The sequence below is a fragment of the Nicotiana attenuata genome, chromosome 12 (assembly GCF_001879085.1).
Source record: "Nicotiana attenuata strain UT chromosome 12, NIATTr2, whole genome shotgun sequence".
NCBI classification, from domain to species: Eukaryota; Viridiplantae; Streptophyta; class Magnoliopsida; order Solanales; family Solanaceae; genus Nicotiana; species Nicotiana attenuata.
Window position 1 is genome coordinate 50,826,011 of NC_032000.1, and position 12,828 is coordinate 50,838,838.

At 44.0% G+C, this 12,828-nt stretch overlaps 1 protein-coding gene across 1 annotated transcript; it reads right to left on the minus strand.

The window, feature by feature from the left end:
- Positions 9,662-12,569, minus strand: LOC109235740. The gene is made up of 2 exons (XM_019401973.1): positions 12,361-12,569; positions 9,662-11,623 (listed from the first exon to the last, which is right to left on the minus strand). The coding sequence occupies exon 2, from the start codon at positions 11,564-11,566 to the stop codon at positions 9,830-9,832; it is 1,737 nt and encodes a 578-aa protein (XP_019257518.1). The 5' UTR covers positions 11,567-11,623; positions 12,361-12,569; the 3' UTR covers positions 9,662-9,829.

The following is a 12,828-nucleotide window of genomic DNA, read 5'->3' on the forward strand; positions in this document are numbered from 1 at the left end:
CTGAATGTAGCATGGGCAAAGGAACAGAAACCCCTAGCTCGCCCCTACCCGTGACCGAGCTCGATCACTGACCTCACGACTTGAAGAGGCTATCTTAGTGTAATATACGATCTCCTCACCTTAGGCCCCTGTAGAAACCCATTATAGTGAGTGCTGCCGGCGTACGAGGTGCCTTACGGTCAGGTCCACCCTCGGATGCTGGCGGCATCGTAATATCTCTTTCGGTTATTTCTGTCAGAGACGAGCCTCGAGAGAGCTGATCTTCCACTGCTACCCTCGATCCATCTTCTCATGCGATTATATCGAGCCGCTCGAAATATTGTCGAAGGACGCACACACCACAACCAAGGGATTAATAAAACTATCTGGCCCCCGGGCTAGCAAACCCCATTCTTCCCAGCATCGATGAAGACAAAGATCGAGGCTGGATTGACAGGTTTTCCGGTATCAAGAAGTCCCGATTCCTGACTTCCGGCTCGTGATCCTCGCCAATTCCATTCTCCTCCGACGACGGTGGAAACCTCAACCAACGTAATGTGACGCAGGTTTGTTGGTTCGTTGTACCTGTTTCAGTGGTTTTTTGTCTTCGGGGTTTATTAGAGTGTGATTTTTCCTCAACTCTTCCTGAAACCACCCTTTCTCTTTGTGCAGTGCGGTGATCCCAAATCCGTCCAGCTGCCATCAGATCTGTCGGGACTGGGTAAACAATAGATAGGGCCAGCGGCCATAATTCGTTGCAGCGAAATTCTTGGAAGGAAATTCACAAGACTCGGTGGGAGAGGCGAAAAACCATGGTAAGCCCTTTGTTGACCCGTAGCTGGCACCAATAAGTTAAGGCATTTTCTCTTTGATTATGATCAAGGATGATCATATACACCCTCGTGTTTTGCAGGCTTGCCAGGACGCGAGGATGAGGTCTTCAATACTATGCCCGCCTCTATTTATCCGGCCGGAGAAAATAAAAGGGCCCGGGAGTTCGTAGACGGTTGTATATCACCAAGAGAAAGAGAGCACAAGGCCCGCCGAACTCAAAAGCCACAATCCGTCTTGTATCTCCGAGGAGAACCAGAGGACAAAGAGGATGACTGATGAGGAGCAAGCCGGGAATCTCGATCCGCCAATCGATCCATTCGGACCGGCACCCCGAGCGGGTCCGATCCAGCTGAGGCTCACCTTCCGAGGAACGTCGAGGCGTTGAGGATGCTAATGTGAACCCTCGCCCCTGCGCGGGCGTATCCCCGACAACAACAAAAAGCCGGTACCCGGCACCCGGTTACGCCCCCCCGTCTTCCTCGATCCTGGGGCAGCGATGGGACCGGACCGACATCCGATGAGCACTTGGGAGGTAGCTTCAGAGCACCTTTTTGATTGGGTACCCACTCGCCAACACTTTCGGGCTTGAAATTACCCCGCGAAAGACCCACAGCCGAATCAAGTGGGACTTCGGCCGATCGAAAAGCTTGTCGATAGTTTCCGTCCGAGCCTGGACCCGGCCTGTACACAGGATAGTAACTTTTGCTATCCCCAAAGACTCGGTTCCTTCATCGGGGGCGGCCAGTGCTTCTGGTGCAGCCCGTCGTCACCCTGGTGTACAAGGCCTATCTATCGGACCTATACGGGAAGACCGGGCTGCAACCGAGGCAGTAGACTTGGACATGCCTTCTCTCAACAAGCCCAACAGGCGCAGCTCAAGTAACTTGCTTCTTCCCTTCTTCTTAACTATTTTTGCACTGTGATTCTATACTGAGCTCTAGACTTTTTCTTTGCAGGCATCAGGTGCTATATGCACCGATGTCTCGGATCAAGGACAACATTGGAGAACGGAGCGAGAGGGCGCCGGGTTCTGAAGAAAAGCTTCTAGAAAGCCGACCGGATTGGGACCTTTTGAACAAGAGCACGCGTCCTGTGCTATCCGGCCTGAGGAAGCGAAGAAAAGCTTGGTTATAGCTAAGGGGGGTTGCAAGACCGGCTTAATCGGTTAAGGCCGCACGTTGCCGAGAGTCAGAGCCGAACTTGAACTGAGAACAAAGCCATGCGAAAGCCCGGGTGCAACAGTTCCGGAGTCGAGAAGACTTTCCCTATCGTGTAACAGAGGTTAGCAAGGTACGTTCGACAGTTGGCCCATGAGGCATCGAGTCCTTCAAATTGAGCTATGGACCAATCGATTTCACGGAAGCTGAGGCTAAAGTTTCCCAATCCGAGGAGACTGCCAACATCTGGCTGCCCCAATATTAGGCGCCGATTGCTGATGCGGCCAAACCAGCAGTCAGAATGTTAAAGCCAGAATAATAGCGAAGTGATATCAGCCGGCTTGAAGTTCTTACCGAACCTCCAACGTCGCGGTTTGCGATCATTGAATCGGACGTTCACCAGAGCCGCCGAATCAGTGCAGACGCTTTCGAGCAACGGCGACGTTCCACCGAAGAATTTGCAGAGGATGGCTCTGAATGAACTCACTACAGGAATAGTGAAGTAGCTTTGTTTTGTTTTCCCCTCTTATGTTAATTGCGTCACTCAGGGTTAGCGAAGCTTTTTTATGAAACATTGCCCATCTGCCATCTATTGCTCCTTTTTCAAGTCTGTTACTTACTTGCCTTTTATCTTTTTGGAATCGTGGTAGCCCCTTTATGACTTTTCGACAGAGTCTCCGATGTGATGTATTCGAAACTCAGGCGTGGCAACTTCGACCTTGGGTTTCTCAATCGAGCCAGGTACCGTGAGTTGGATTCGACGCTCGCGAATAAAAATAAATCAAACCTTAGTTTTCAATATGTCTCTCGAACGAGTTATGGGATCGTGCCCATTATAAGCTGTACGCGCGTTGAATTCGTCTCGCAGTGAAGCATGCCTTAGGGTTTGTTCGCGAAGACATGTCTCGAGCGTACGCAGGTTTTGGTTCCGAGCTCGCGTGTAGTTTCAAACCTTAGTCCCCGAGTGAGTGTATTCCGAACCGGGCAAAATTCAAACCTTAGATTCTTCACAAGACTAGTCCACCGAGTGAGTGAAATCGAACTCGGGCAAAAATCCAAACCTTAGTTTTGTATCAAGATAGTCCCCGAGTGGTGGTTCAATCGGGAACAATTTTGACCTTTAGGTTTTGTATCGATTTTACGCCTATTTTCTTTAAGGTCTTACAAATTCCGAGTTACTTCGCCATTAGTGAAAGTCAGATGATGAGGCCGTATTACCATTCTTTTGACCGATTTTATGATTTGGGACCCGACCCTTCTCGAGGATTACGGTTAAAATAATGCCTTACGAGGCCTTACGATTTCAATCACTTTGAGGTCTTACAGTTTTAATGTGTCGCAATTATTAAGGTCTTATTTGAAGCTTTGGACCTTTGCTTTCTTGAGGTCTGATAGTTTAGTGTGCCTCATTGAGGTCTTAATGAGTTCCGAGTATGCCTCAATGAGGGTCTTATGTTGCTAAAGGGGTCTTATGTGACGAATATGCCTCGAGGAGACTATGAGAATCGAATATGCCTCGAGGAGGTCTTTATGAGATCGAATATGAGATCGAATATGCCCTGAGGATGGTCTTATTTCGAATGGTGCCTCGAGGAGGTCTTTATGAGATCGAATATGCCTCGAGGAGGTCTTACGTCCGAATGCTGGCTCGAGGAGGTCTTATGAGATCGAAATATGAGATCGAATATGCTCGCAGAGGTCTTACGTTTCGAATTGCCTCGAGGGAGGATCTTATGAGACGAATATGACGAGATGAATATTGCCGCGAGAGTTTATGTTGAATGGCTGAGAGGTCTATGAGAATCGAATATGCTCGAGGAGGACTTATGAGATCGAATATGCCTCGAGGAGGTCTTATGAGACGGACTTGAAAGAGCGCATACCGAGAGTCGAACAAAAGGCTTTAGGTTATTGATGTGAATATGCATCAGATAAGATCTTTGCTTATTGCAAGTAATAAGTCATACATCATACTGATCCGGGCGGATCTAGAGTACAGGCTGTTGGGCACGGCTCGCTTTGAGCCGTATTGACCCTTACATTTATTCTTATTGACCTTCGCCTTCTTCGGAGGGTGATCTAGTATACAATGATTTACCCTTAGATAGACTTTGTAAACAGCTGAATGAAAACCCGATGTTCTTGCTGCCATCGTTAAAAACCTTGCCGAAAACCCGAGTTGCGGACAAAAACAGTCGAAGAAAAAGAGTGCACTCGTGCTTTCAGACTCTCCGATTCGAACTTGTCTTAGGAACGTCATCGACCTGCACGGTGTTAGGATCGACAAGTCTCAAAAAATTTATGGAAGCGAAGAAGAAAGAAAGCTTACACCTTTAGCAGTAGGTCTCCTTCAATGGCCTATATTTCCATATTGGGGTATAGTTCTTTTCCAATCCATCGTCCTAACCTTGTACGAACCCTTTCCGGTACCTTCAAAATGGTGGTAAGGGCTTCCCAGTTCGGTCCTAATTTCCACTTCGTTCAGGGTCTCGAGTGTTGAGGGATGACCTTTCTAGTACCAAGTCCCCTATATTGAAGTGTCGAAGACGTGCCCTTCGCGTTTAAATATCTCTCGATCTTTTGTTTCTGAGCTTACCATCCATAACTAGTGCGGCCTCTCTCCTTTCGTCTAAAAAAGATCCAAGTGGTGAGCGATTGCTTCTTGGTTGGTAACCTCGGGTTACATACCGGATCTAGCGCATGGGTTACGCCCACCTCGACTGGATCAAGGCCTCGGCTCCGTAAACCAAAGAGAAAGGTGGCACCGGTACTAGTCCTTTCGGTTGTCCGGTAGGCCCATTGTGATTTCGGGCAGCATTTCGTCTCCATTTTCCTTTTGCGTCTGTAACTTTTCTTAGTTCTGAACGATGGTTTGTTGTCGACTCAGCCTGCCCGTTTTCGGTGGGATTGGTACCGGGAGCTTGACATACCCTCTGTGATCTTGTTTATCCTCGAATGAATTTTGCATACTTGCTCCCAATGAATGTTTCCCATTTCATCATACTATTTCGGAAGGCAGTCCCGAAAACCGACACAAACGACGTGGTCAAAGGAAGTCGATTACTCTTTCTCTCGAACCTTTTCGGTAAGCTGCGCGTTTCAACCCATTGGAAAATAGTCAGTAACCAAAAATCAAATTGCGCCTTACCTGAGAGCTCGAGGAAGCGGGGCCAATGTCCATTCCCCATTTCATGGCAAGGCCATGGGAGAGACGAATGCAGGCTCAGCAGGCTGATGGATGAATGGCGCATGCCTTTGACAGCCTGTCGCATCTTCGTTACAATTCCTTGCTCCTGTTCATGTTGACCCAGTAGTATCCAGCTCGAATTATTTTTCGGACCAACGCATCCGCGCCCGAATGGTTGCCACATGACCCTTCGGATTTCCCTTAATACGTACTCGTGTGTCTCCGAAGCAAGGCATTGGCGAGTGGTCCTCCGAAGGTTCTTTTATATAAGACTCCGTCCTCGGCCAAACAAAAACGGGCCGCTTTTGTTCTCAATGCCCTTGATTCATTTGGGGTCCTGTGGGAGTTTTCCTGTTTTTAGATAGTCCACATACCTGTTCTCCAGTCCCAAGTAAGGCTAGTTGAGTTGACCTCGGGGTGCCCTTCTCTACGACCGACCTCATTAGCTGTACCACCTTTTCGGACTGAGGCTCGTCGTCCTCGACTGTCGAGCCAGACTTGGCGAGGGCTCGGCCTCGCTGTTTTGTTCGCGGGTACGTGTTGGGGAAGCCATTCTTTGAATTTGGTGCAAAGGTGTTTTGGAGTTTGTCGACATACCTTGCGATCGCGCTCTCCCTGGCCTCGAACGTTTTGTCCGTCTGATTTACCACAAGAAGAGAATCGGCACTTGGCTTCGCTCACCTTCGGCGCCGAGGCTCCTGGCTACTTCTAACCTGCCCTCCTAGCCTCCTACTCGGCTTCCTTGTTAGTCAACCTCCTCGTCCGTATAGACTGCCTAATGACGTCCCCAGTAGGGTTTTTAGATATGTCCCAATCCGACCCCTTTACTTTCGAAGCTCCGTCCGTGAACAATGTCATACTCGGACGGAGTCCCCGAGCTCAAGCAGGAGCTCTTTTTCGACCAGGGGAATAAGTGGTCGTGTGAAGTCGGCGATAAAATCAGCCAATACTTGCGACTTAATCGAGGTTCGGAGGTCGATATTGGATATCGTACTCGCTAACCTCTATGGCCCACTGTGGCCAGCCGGCCGACAATTCGGGCTTATGCATGACATTTCTTAATGGGTATGTATTACAAATGTATGGGGTGACTTTGGAAGTATGGCTTCATTTTCTTGAGGCACTAATTAGGGCTAATGCCAATTTTTCTAGGTGAGGATACTTCGTTTCCGCTTCCCCTAGTGTCCAGCCTTACTTACGTAGTAGATGAAACTGGGTGCCCTGTTCTTCCCTAACTGGACCCACTGACGGCTACTTCCGATATGGCCAAGTATAAGGTATAGAGGCTCTCTGATTTTCGGAGTATGCAACAAAGGTGGATTAGAAAGGTACCTTTTGAGTTCCTCTAGGGCGTGCTAGCATTCTTGCTCCCCACGTGAAATCATTACTTCTTCTTTAGAAGATTGAAAAATCGATGGCTCCTATCCGAGGATGCGGGATATGAACCGGCTCTAGAGCACTATGCGCCCCCGGTGCAGCCGTTGGACGGCTTTTACGTCTCTCGCAATCTTATGTCCTCGATGCCTTACATCTTATCGGATTGATCTCCGATTCCCTGTTGACACCATAAATCCTAATCTCTCTCTTTCCCTCACCCGGTCTAGGCAACCGGGAGTGATTAGGCTGATATACTCCGATGCCGGTTCGCCGCGGCCCGGGACCGATGATGGGTTTTCAACCTGGAAGTCGGCAGATACCGAGCAACCAGTCGGTGTAAAAGCTTTCAATGGGGGTTCTGGCGCAGGTTCATCAGATCTAGCGGGGCTCGCAGACGAGCTTGGTCTAGAAGGAACACTTTGTGAAGTTTTCGCCATTTCTTGAAGCTTTACGAAGAGATGAAAAGAAAATACAACCAACGCAAAATTTGAGAAAGATAAGAAATGTTGAACCTGGAAGGGTCGTTTATACTTTTCCCATGAGGCGGTGGCACGAATCGCGAAGTTGCAGACACGAAGCGACAGATAATTAAGAGAAGCATTAAATGCCTGCAGCAGACGTGGTCAGAGCACTCGATGGCTTTTTCAGCTGGCGTATGGCCATACGTCACGGGCATCACGTCACCGATCATATCGCTTATTGTCATTACTCTCTAATAAACGAGGGGACTATCTGTATTGGGTGATACCCTTTTTGCTTGAGCCCGACCGGGTTGGGTCCGGTCCGGGGCAAGTCGGGGCCATCGAACCCGACCTGGATGCAAGGTAGAACGACGGCCACGTCAACAACCGAGGTCGAGTCATTTCGAGACCGTTGCAGAGCTCGATATGAGTCACCACCGGATGGAGAAACACACAAGGTCGGAAGCCGGACTCGTAACGGATAACCAAGCGTCGCCGGATATCTCGCCCAAACGTGATTTTCTCAACCACTTCAGGCCATTAAGGCGTAATTACAGGGATCCACGATGTAATTAATTTACCTACCTTATTTTTACCCTTAATCAGAATGTATAAAAGGGGAGAAGACCCCATAAAGAGGGGATCGGAAACCATTACACTACAGTACCATCTCTCTCAATTCTTGTACGCTATCAAGCACAATTGTTCTAAGCAATATTATATTCTGCGATTATTTACTTTAACAGCAATTGTTGAGTCTTTATCTTTTATTTTCCTCAATCCAAACCTTTTGTATCTTTTAGTTCACGGATCCTTAAAACCCCATATAAATTCAATTGTTATCCGGATTCCAGGGTAAACACTTTTATTTCGTTATTTGATATATTTCTTTGAATGCATATCGAGTATTTTTCTAAATTTTCATAATTATGATTCCAGTAATGCCGGATTTACGTATTCAGTCAATAAGATCCTATTAATCTCACTCAAATAGACACTGATTGCGAAATTCTATGTATTTGATTAGAATTTGCCAAGTTTATTGAGAAAAACAAAAGTGAATTATTTTGTTAAGGAACTCCTCTCATTTTGCATATTTGTCATTATAGTTAGAAATGATTTTAAGATAGTGGAAAGTTGCTAAAGCTATAAAACTTATTCCTCTTTTTCTCTTTATCAATTTTCTACTATTAGTTGTCACTATATCATTAGCCAAAAGAAGAAATTTTCCAAAGAAGAAGAAATTTTTTAATGCATTTTTCTCTTTACGTCCTCGTCTTCTTATATTTACTTTGAGAATAAATGGTCATTTTCCTTTATTTGACGTCAAGAAGGATTGTAGTAGGTTGACAGCCGACATAAAACTAGTTATACTTAACACGTAAAATGAAGCAATATGAACAGTGAGAATTCATATAATCAATTCCAATTTGGGATTGATAGTAAGTTAGGAAGGAATAGCTTGTCAGGTGAGGCGAGTAGCATGGGAAAAAAATTCCTTGGCAGATAGTAGTATACACTCTCACTAGACATATCTGGCGCGAATTCGAATTAATCAGACTCACATACACAAAATGTCAAAAATAGAATAAAATAACATTTCAGACAAATGATTTGGACGTTAATTTACCTTATCAGTTGATTGGATTCATCACTCAATATACTGGTTCTTTGCAATACAAATAGGTAACTAGGCCTGATTTTTGTTCTTTCTTATCTCAAGTTCAAGAAGATAAAGGCTATAACTACTCGGAATTCCCCATAAAACCATCAAAGTTCCAAAAACTGCAGATTTTATCAAATACTTTTCTTTGATGCATAGGCGGACCTTGGAGCAACGGAGAAGTACTGGCATTTCTACAGCTCGTATATTGGAAGCAGCCTCTCCAATAAGGAGGTAAGGCTGTCTACATTCGCCTTTCCCCGAGCCCACCTGGACGAGAGCCTTCTGGTGCTGGAGTCTGCCTTATACTGCTCTTTCGCGTGATAGAGAAGTTGATATCAGTGGCGAAGCCAGGGGAAATTCCCCTAGGGTATTCAAACTTGAAAGAAGTACCCGACAAAGGATGTTCAATATATGTTATATACACAGTGTAATTTTCTGACAAAGGCTGATCAATTGACCAATCTTACCAGAGTGTAGCTTCGCCCCTGGTTGATATATGAGATATTGAGCTTGCCATTAATAGCCATAGCATATACTAATCAATAGGATTTCTCATGTCTTCTTTTAGCACAATAAAAGATGGGGAACTACTTCCTGTTATTTTCAGCTACAACTTCAAATCCACCTCTTCAGAGAGTTTAAAATGTATTGAGAGACAAATGCCTATAATTACAATAGATTCTAATTCCTTAAGAAATGAGAAGATGCACTTTAGACAATCTGCTCATCTTAATGACACAGAAAAAGTAAGAACTTCATTTTCCTTTAGCATGATCCTCTTTATGTTAACAACTTGAGTAATAGCATTACTTTATTGAGGCGTAGGGTGTACGCAGACCTTACCCCTACCCTACCCTACCCTGGGAGGTTGTTTCCCGTTAGACACACCGCTTAAAAAAAAAGATGAAAAGAAGCAGCGGCGACAAGCAATAGCAACAATAAGATATTAACAAGACCGAAGCAAAAGATAGCAATCAAACAGTAGGTAGGGACAGCGATCCAAGAAAGGAACACAAATAACATTTTGATTACCAAATGAAGGGATGTGCAAGTGTGAATCAGACGCCTATAACAAAACTGAAGAGGTACAAACTAATGAAACAATTTTTTACTTTTCAGAAAAGAAACTAATACCAAAATTTTCCTAAAACATAGAGACGTACATGGATTAGCTGGAAGAAGTGCATGTATTGATCCCGTCCTTGCAGTCTTTAGTGAGATCATTAAACGTCTCAATCTGTTTTTTACCCCTCAAGAAAACTTCTGTATCTACTGAAACCCTCATGTAACCATCAAATTCGACAGGACTCCCACCATTAAGCTTTGCTGTCTCCGGGTACCATTCACTGTTTTCGTCCCAGAGATCTCTATAGTCATTGAGGAAATGTGTGGAATACTTATCCTTTAAAGGATTAAAAAAAGATGTATCGGGCTCATTTGTTGCGATATATAGGTTCCTTCCATCGTCAACCTTGTCTTGCAAGCTAGAGAGAAGAGCCTCCGGAGCAGTGTCTTCGGCAAGATGTGGCCATAATTCCCTGTTCCTCGCCTTCTCCCCTCTCACAACGTGAACTGAGTCGTAATCCCAATTCAACCTTGAAGCAATAGCCGAAACAATATCCATCAGTCGCCTTGACTTCCATACCAGATGCCACGGCCGTTGAACAACAGATTCAGTCTCACCTTCACATACCCTGTACCAGTAATTATCAGGCTCCACGTTACCGAACTTCCTCATGATTAAGGTATCCTTCAGTCCAGATAACTTCATGGGTGTAACTCTAAAATCTTCTACGAGATGGAGAGTTAATCCATCTTTTTGGTGCCATTTTTCCCAATCAGACCAAAACTGTTCCTGATCAAGAACTGATGCCGAATCCTTTAAATGCTCGAAGTCAAAGTAAAACCTGAAATCCTTTCCTTCCTCGTCTACACCAGACGAAGTGTATATCTTGGATAAACAAATACTCAAGTCCATTATCAACGTCCTGTTCAAATATTGTGCCTCGCCTAACGCACACATAAAGCTCCAGAGATAATGGTTCATGCTCTTGCACCTATCCCCACCTCCATGATAAATCAAATACTTCCCACGACTGAACGAACTCTCCGATTCCACCACAGGAAGTGAGTCGTTCACAGCTTCACCGACCTCGGGAAGAACAATATTTTGTCCCCCTCCCTTGGCCGCTGCCTTCTCAAATCCCTCATCTAACTTACCTGAAGTTTTGTCCTTATTCTTTCGCTTCCTTTTCCGAGCATTCCCACCAGAATGATAATCACCAATGCTAACCACACTAAGAGTACAGTTCTCCGATCTAGAAACCACAAACTCGCGGTAATCCTTGTAAAATGCAGCAGTCTTTCCCTCCTTAGGCCTGAATCGCCAAGCCATGTGGCAGGAACTATCATTCGATCCACGGACTGACTTCCCAAATCTATAAAAATGTATATCCTTAAATTTCTCAATGGCAGCCTTCATTAACAAATGAAACACATCCGGGTCAGTGCAATCAATGGGTTCATCAGTTTTTCCCTGACAATCAAGATTACCTTCAACGCCACTATCAGTGGCGGGGAGCGAAACGTCGACATCTGTTAGGTTTATAAAGGTAGCAAATGCTGTCTGATTTGCACCAATAAAGTCCTCACCAGTCTTCATAACAGTGTCATCAGCTTTGAATGTGGCATCGGATTTAGATGTAAGGAAATTAGTGATTTTTGTCGAAGGGTGGAATAAAGGGTCTTCAGGCTCATAAGTTGCAGCAATTATAGTGAAAATCAAAACCCCAACTACAAATATAGTGAAACAGAGATTCCCTATCATTGCCAATGCATTTTGCCCCAGATTTTCAGGCCTGAAACTTCCACTACGGGACAGCAAACTTGGCGACCGCCCCGCCATATTACACTCCTTCCAATCACAATCACCAGAAAGAAATCCACAAAAACCTCTTAAGGCCTAAAACACAAAGACATTAAGAACAGAACTCCACAAATAGAAGTAAAGGGTGCTCGAAAAATGTAAACTTTGACAAATTAAAGCCAGGAATTCTATAAACCTCTGAGGCCTAAAACACAAAGACATAATAAAATTCAAAAAATGCAACATTAAACAACAGAACTCCGCAAATAGAAGTAAAGGGTACTCGAAAAATGTTAAATTTGAGAAAACAATGCCAAAAAGTCAGAAAAACCTCTAAAGCCTAAACACACAGAGACATAAAAATCTTCAAAATGTATAATATGTAATAATAGAACTCCATAAATTTAAGTAATGGGTGTTCAAATAATTTGAACTTTGACAAATAAGCCAAGAATTCATAAAAACTTTAAAGGCCTAAAACACAAAGACATTAAAATCTTTAAAATATGCAACATTAAACAACAGAACTCCACAAATAGAAGTAAAGGGTGCTCGAAAAATGTTAAATTTGACAAAACAAAGCCAAAACTTCATAAAAACTCCAAGGCCTAAAACACAAAGTCATGAAAAAAAACTTCAAATTATACAACATTAAAGAACAGAACTCCACAAATAGAAGTAAAGGGTGTTCAAAAAATATAAACTTTGACAAATTAAAGCCAAGAATTTATAGATCTGGGCAAATCTTGAATTAAGGGTTAATGGTGTTAATGGTAAAATGATGAATAAATCAATACATACAGAAGCTTTATATATAAAGATAATTGATTTACCTCATGCAGCTTGAAGATTGATTAAGAACCCTTTTAGCTCAAAATGGATTTTAGCATTATTTCTAAAAGCTGCTTGATTTCCTTATTTTTTGGGTCAGATGTAAAGATTCATAATGAGCGGACTACAAGGGTGTATGCTAAAATGCGCAGGTCACGTTGTATAATTGAGAATCTGACTTGGACAGGTGGAATTTATTGAATCTTGGTGTTATACGCACTAGGCGCATTTTGGTTACTGCAGTGAATATTTTAGTGATAGGAAATTATTGTCATGACACGACACACCGACAAAATCGCTGAGTTATTTGTCTAATTAGGTAAATTTTTGTTTGAGATTGTGATGTCTGCCCCTTAACATTTCCTTGTTAGCCAATTTGTCCTAAAATATTTATTTTTAAACATTTCCTTATTAGGCAATTGTATTTTTTTTTCTTTTTGCATTATAAAGAAATGAGTCATAAAAATGAA

What these genes read in the sequence shown, in the direction of transcription:
- LOC109235740 (XM_019401973.1), bottom strand. Translation starts at nt 11,566, where the DNA reads ATGGCGGGGCGGTCGCCAAGTTTGCTGTCCCGTAGTGGAAGTTTCAGG.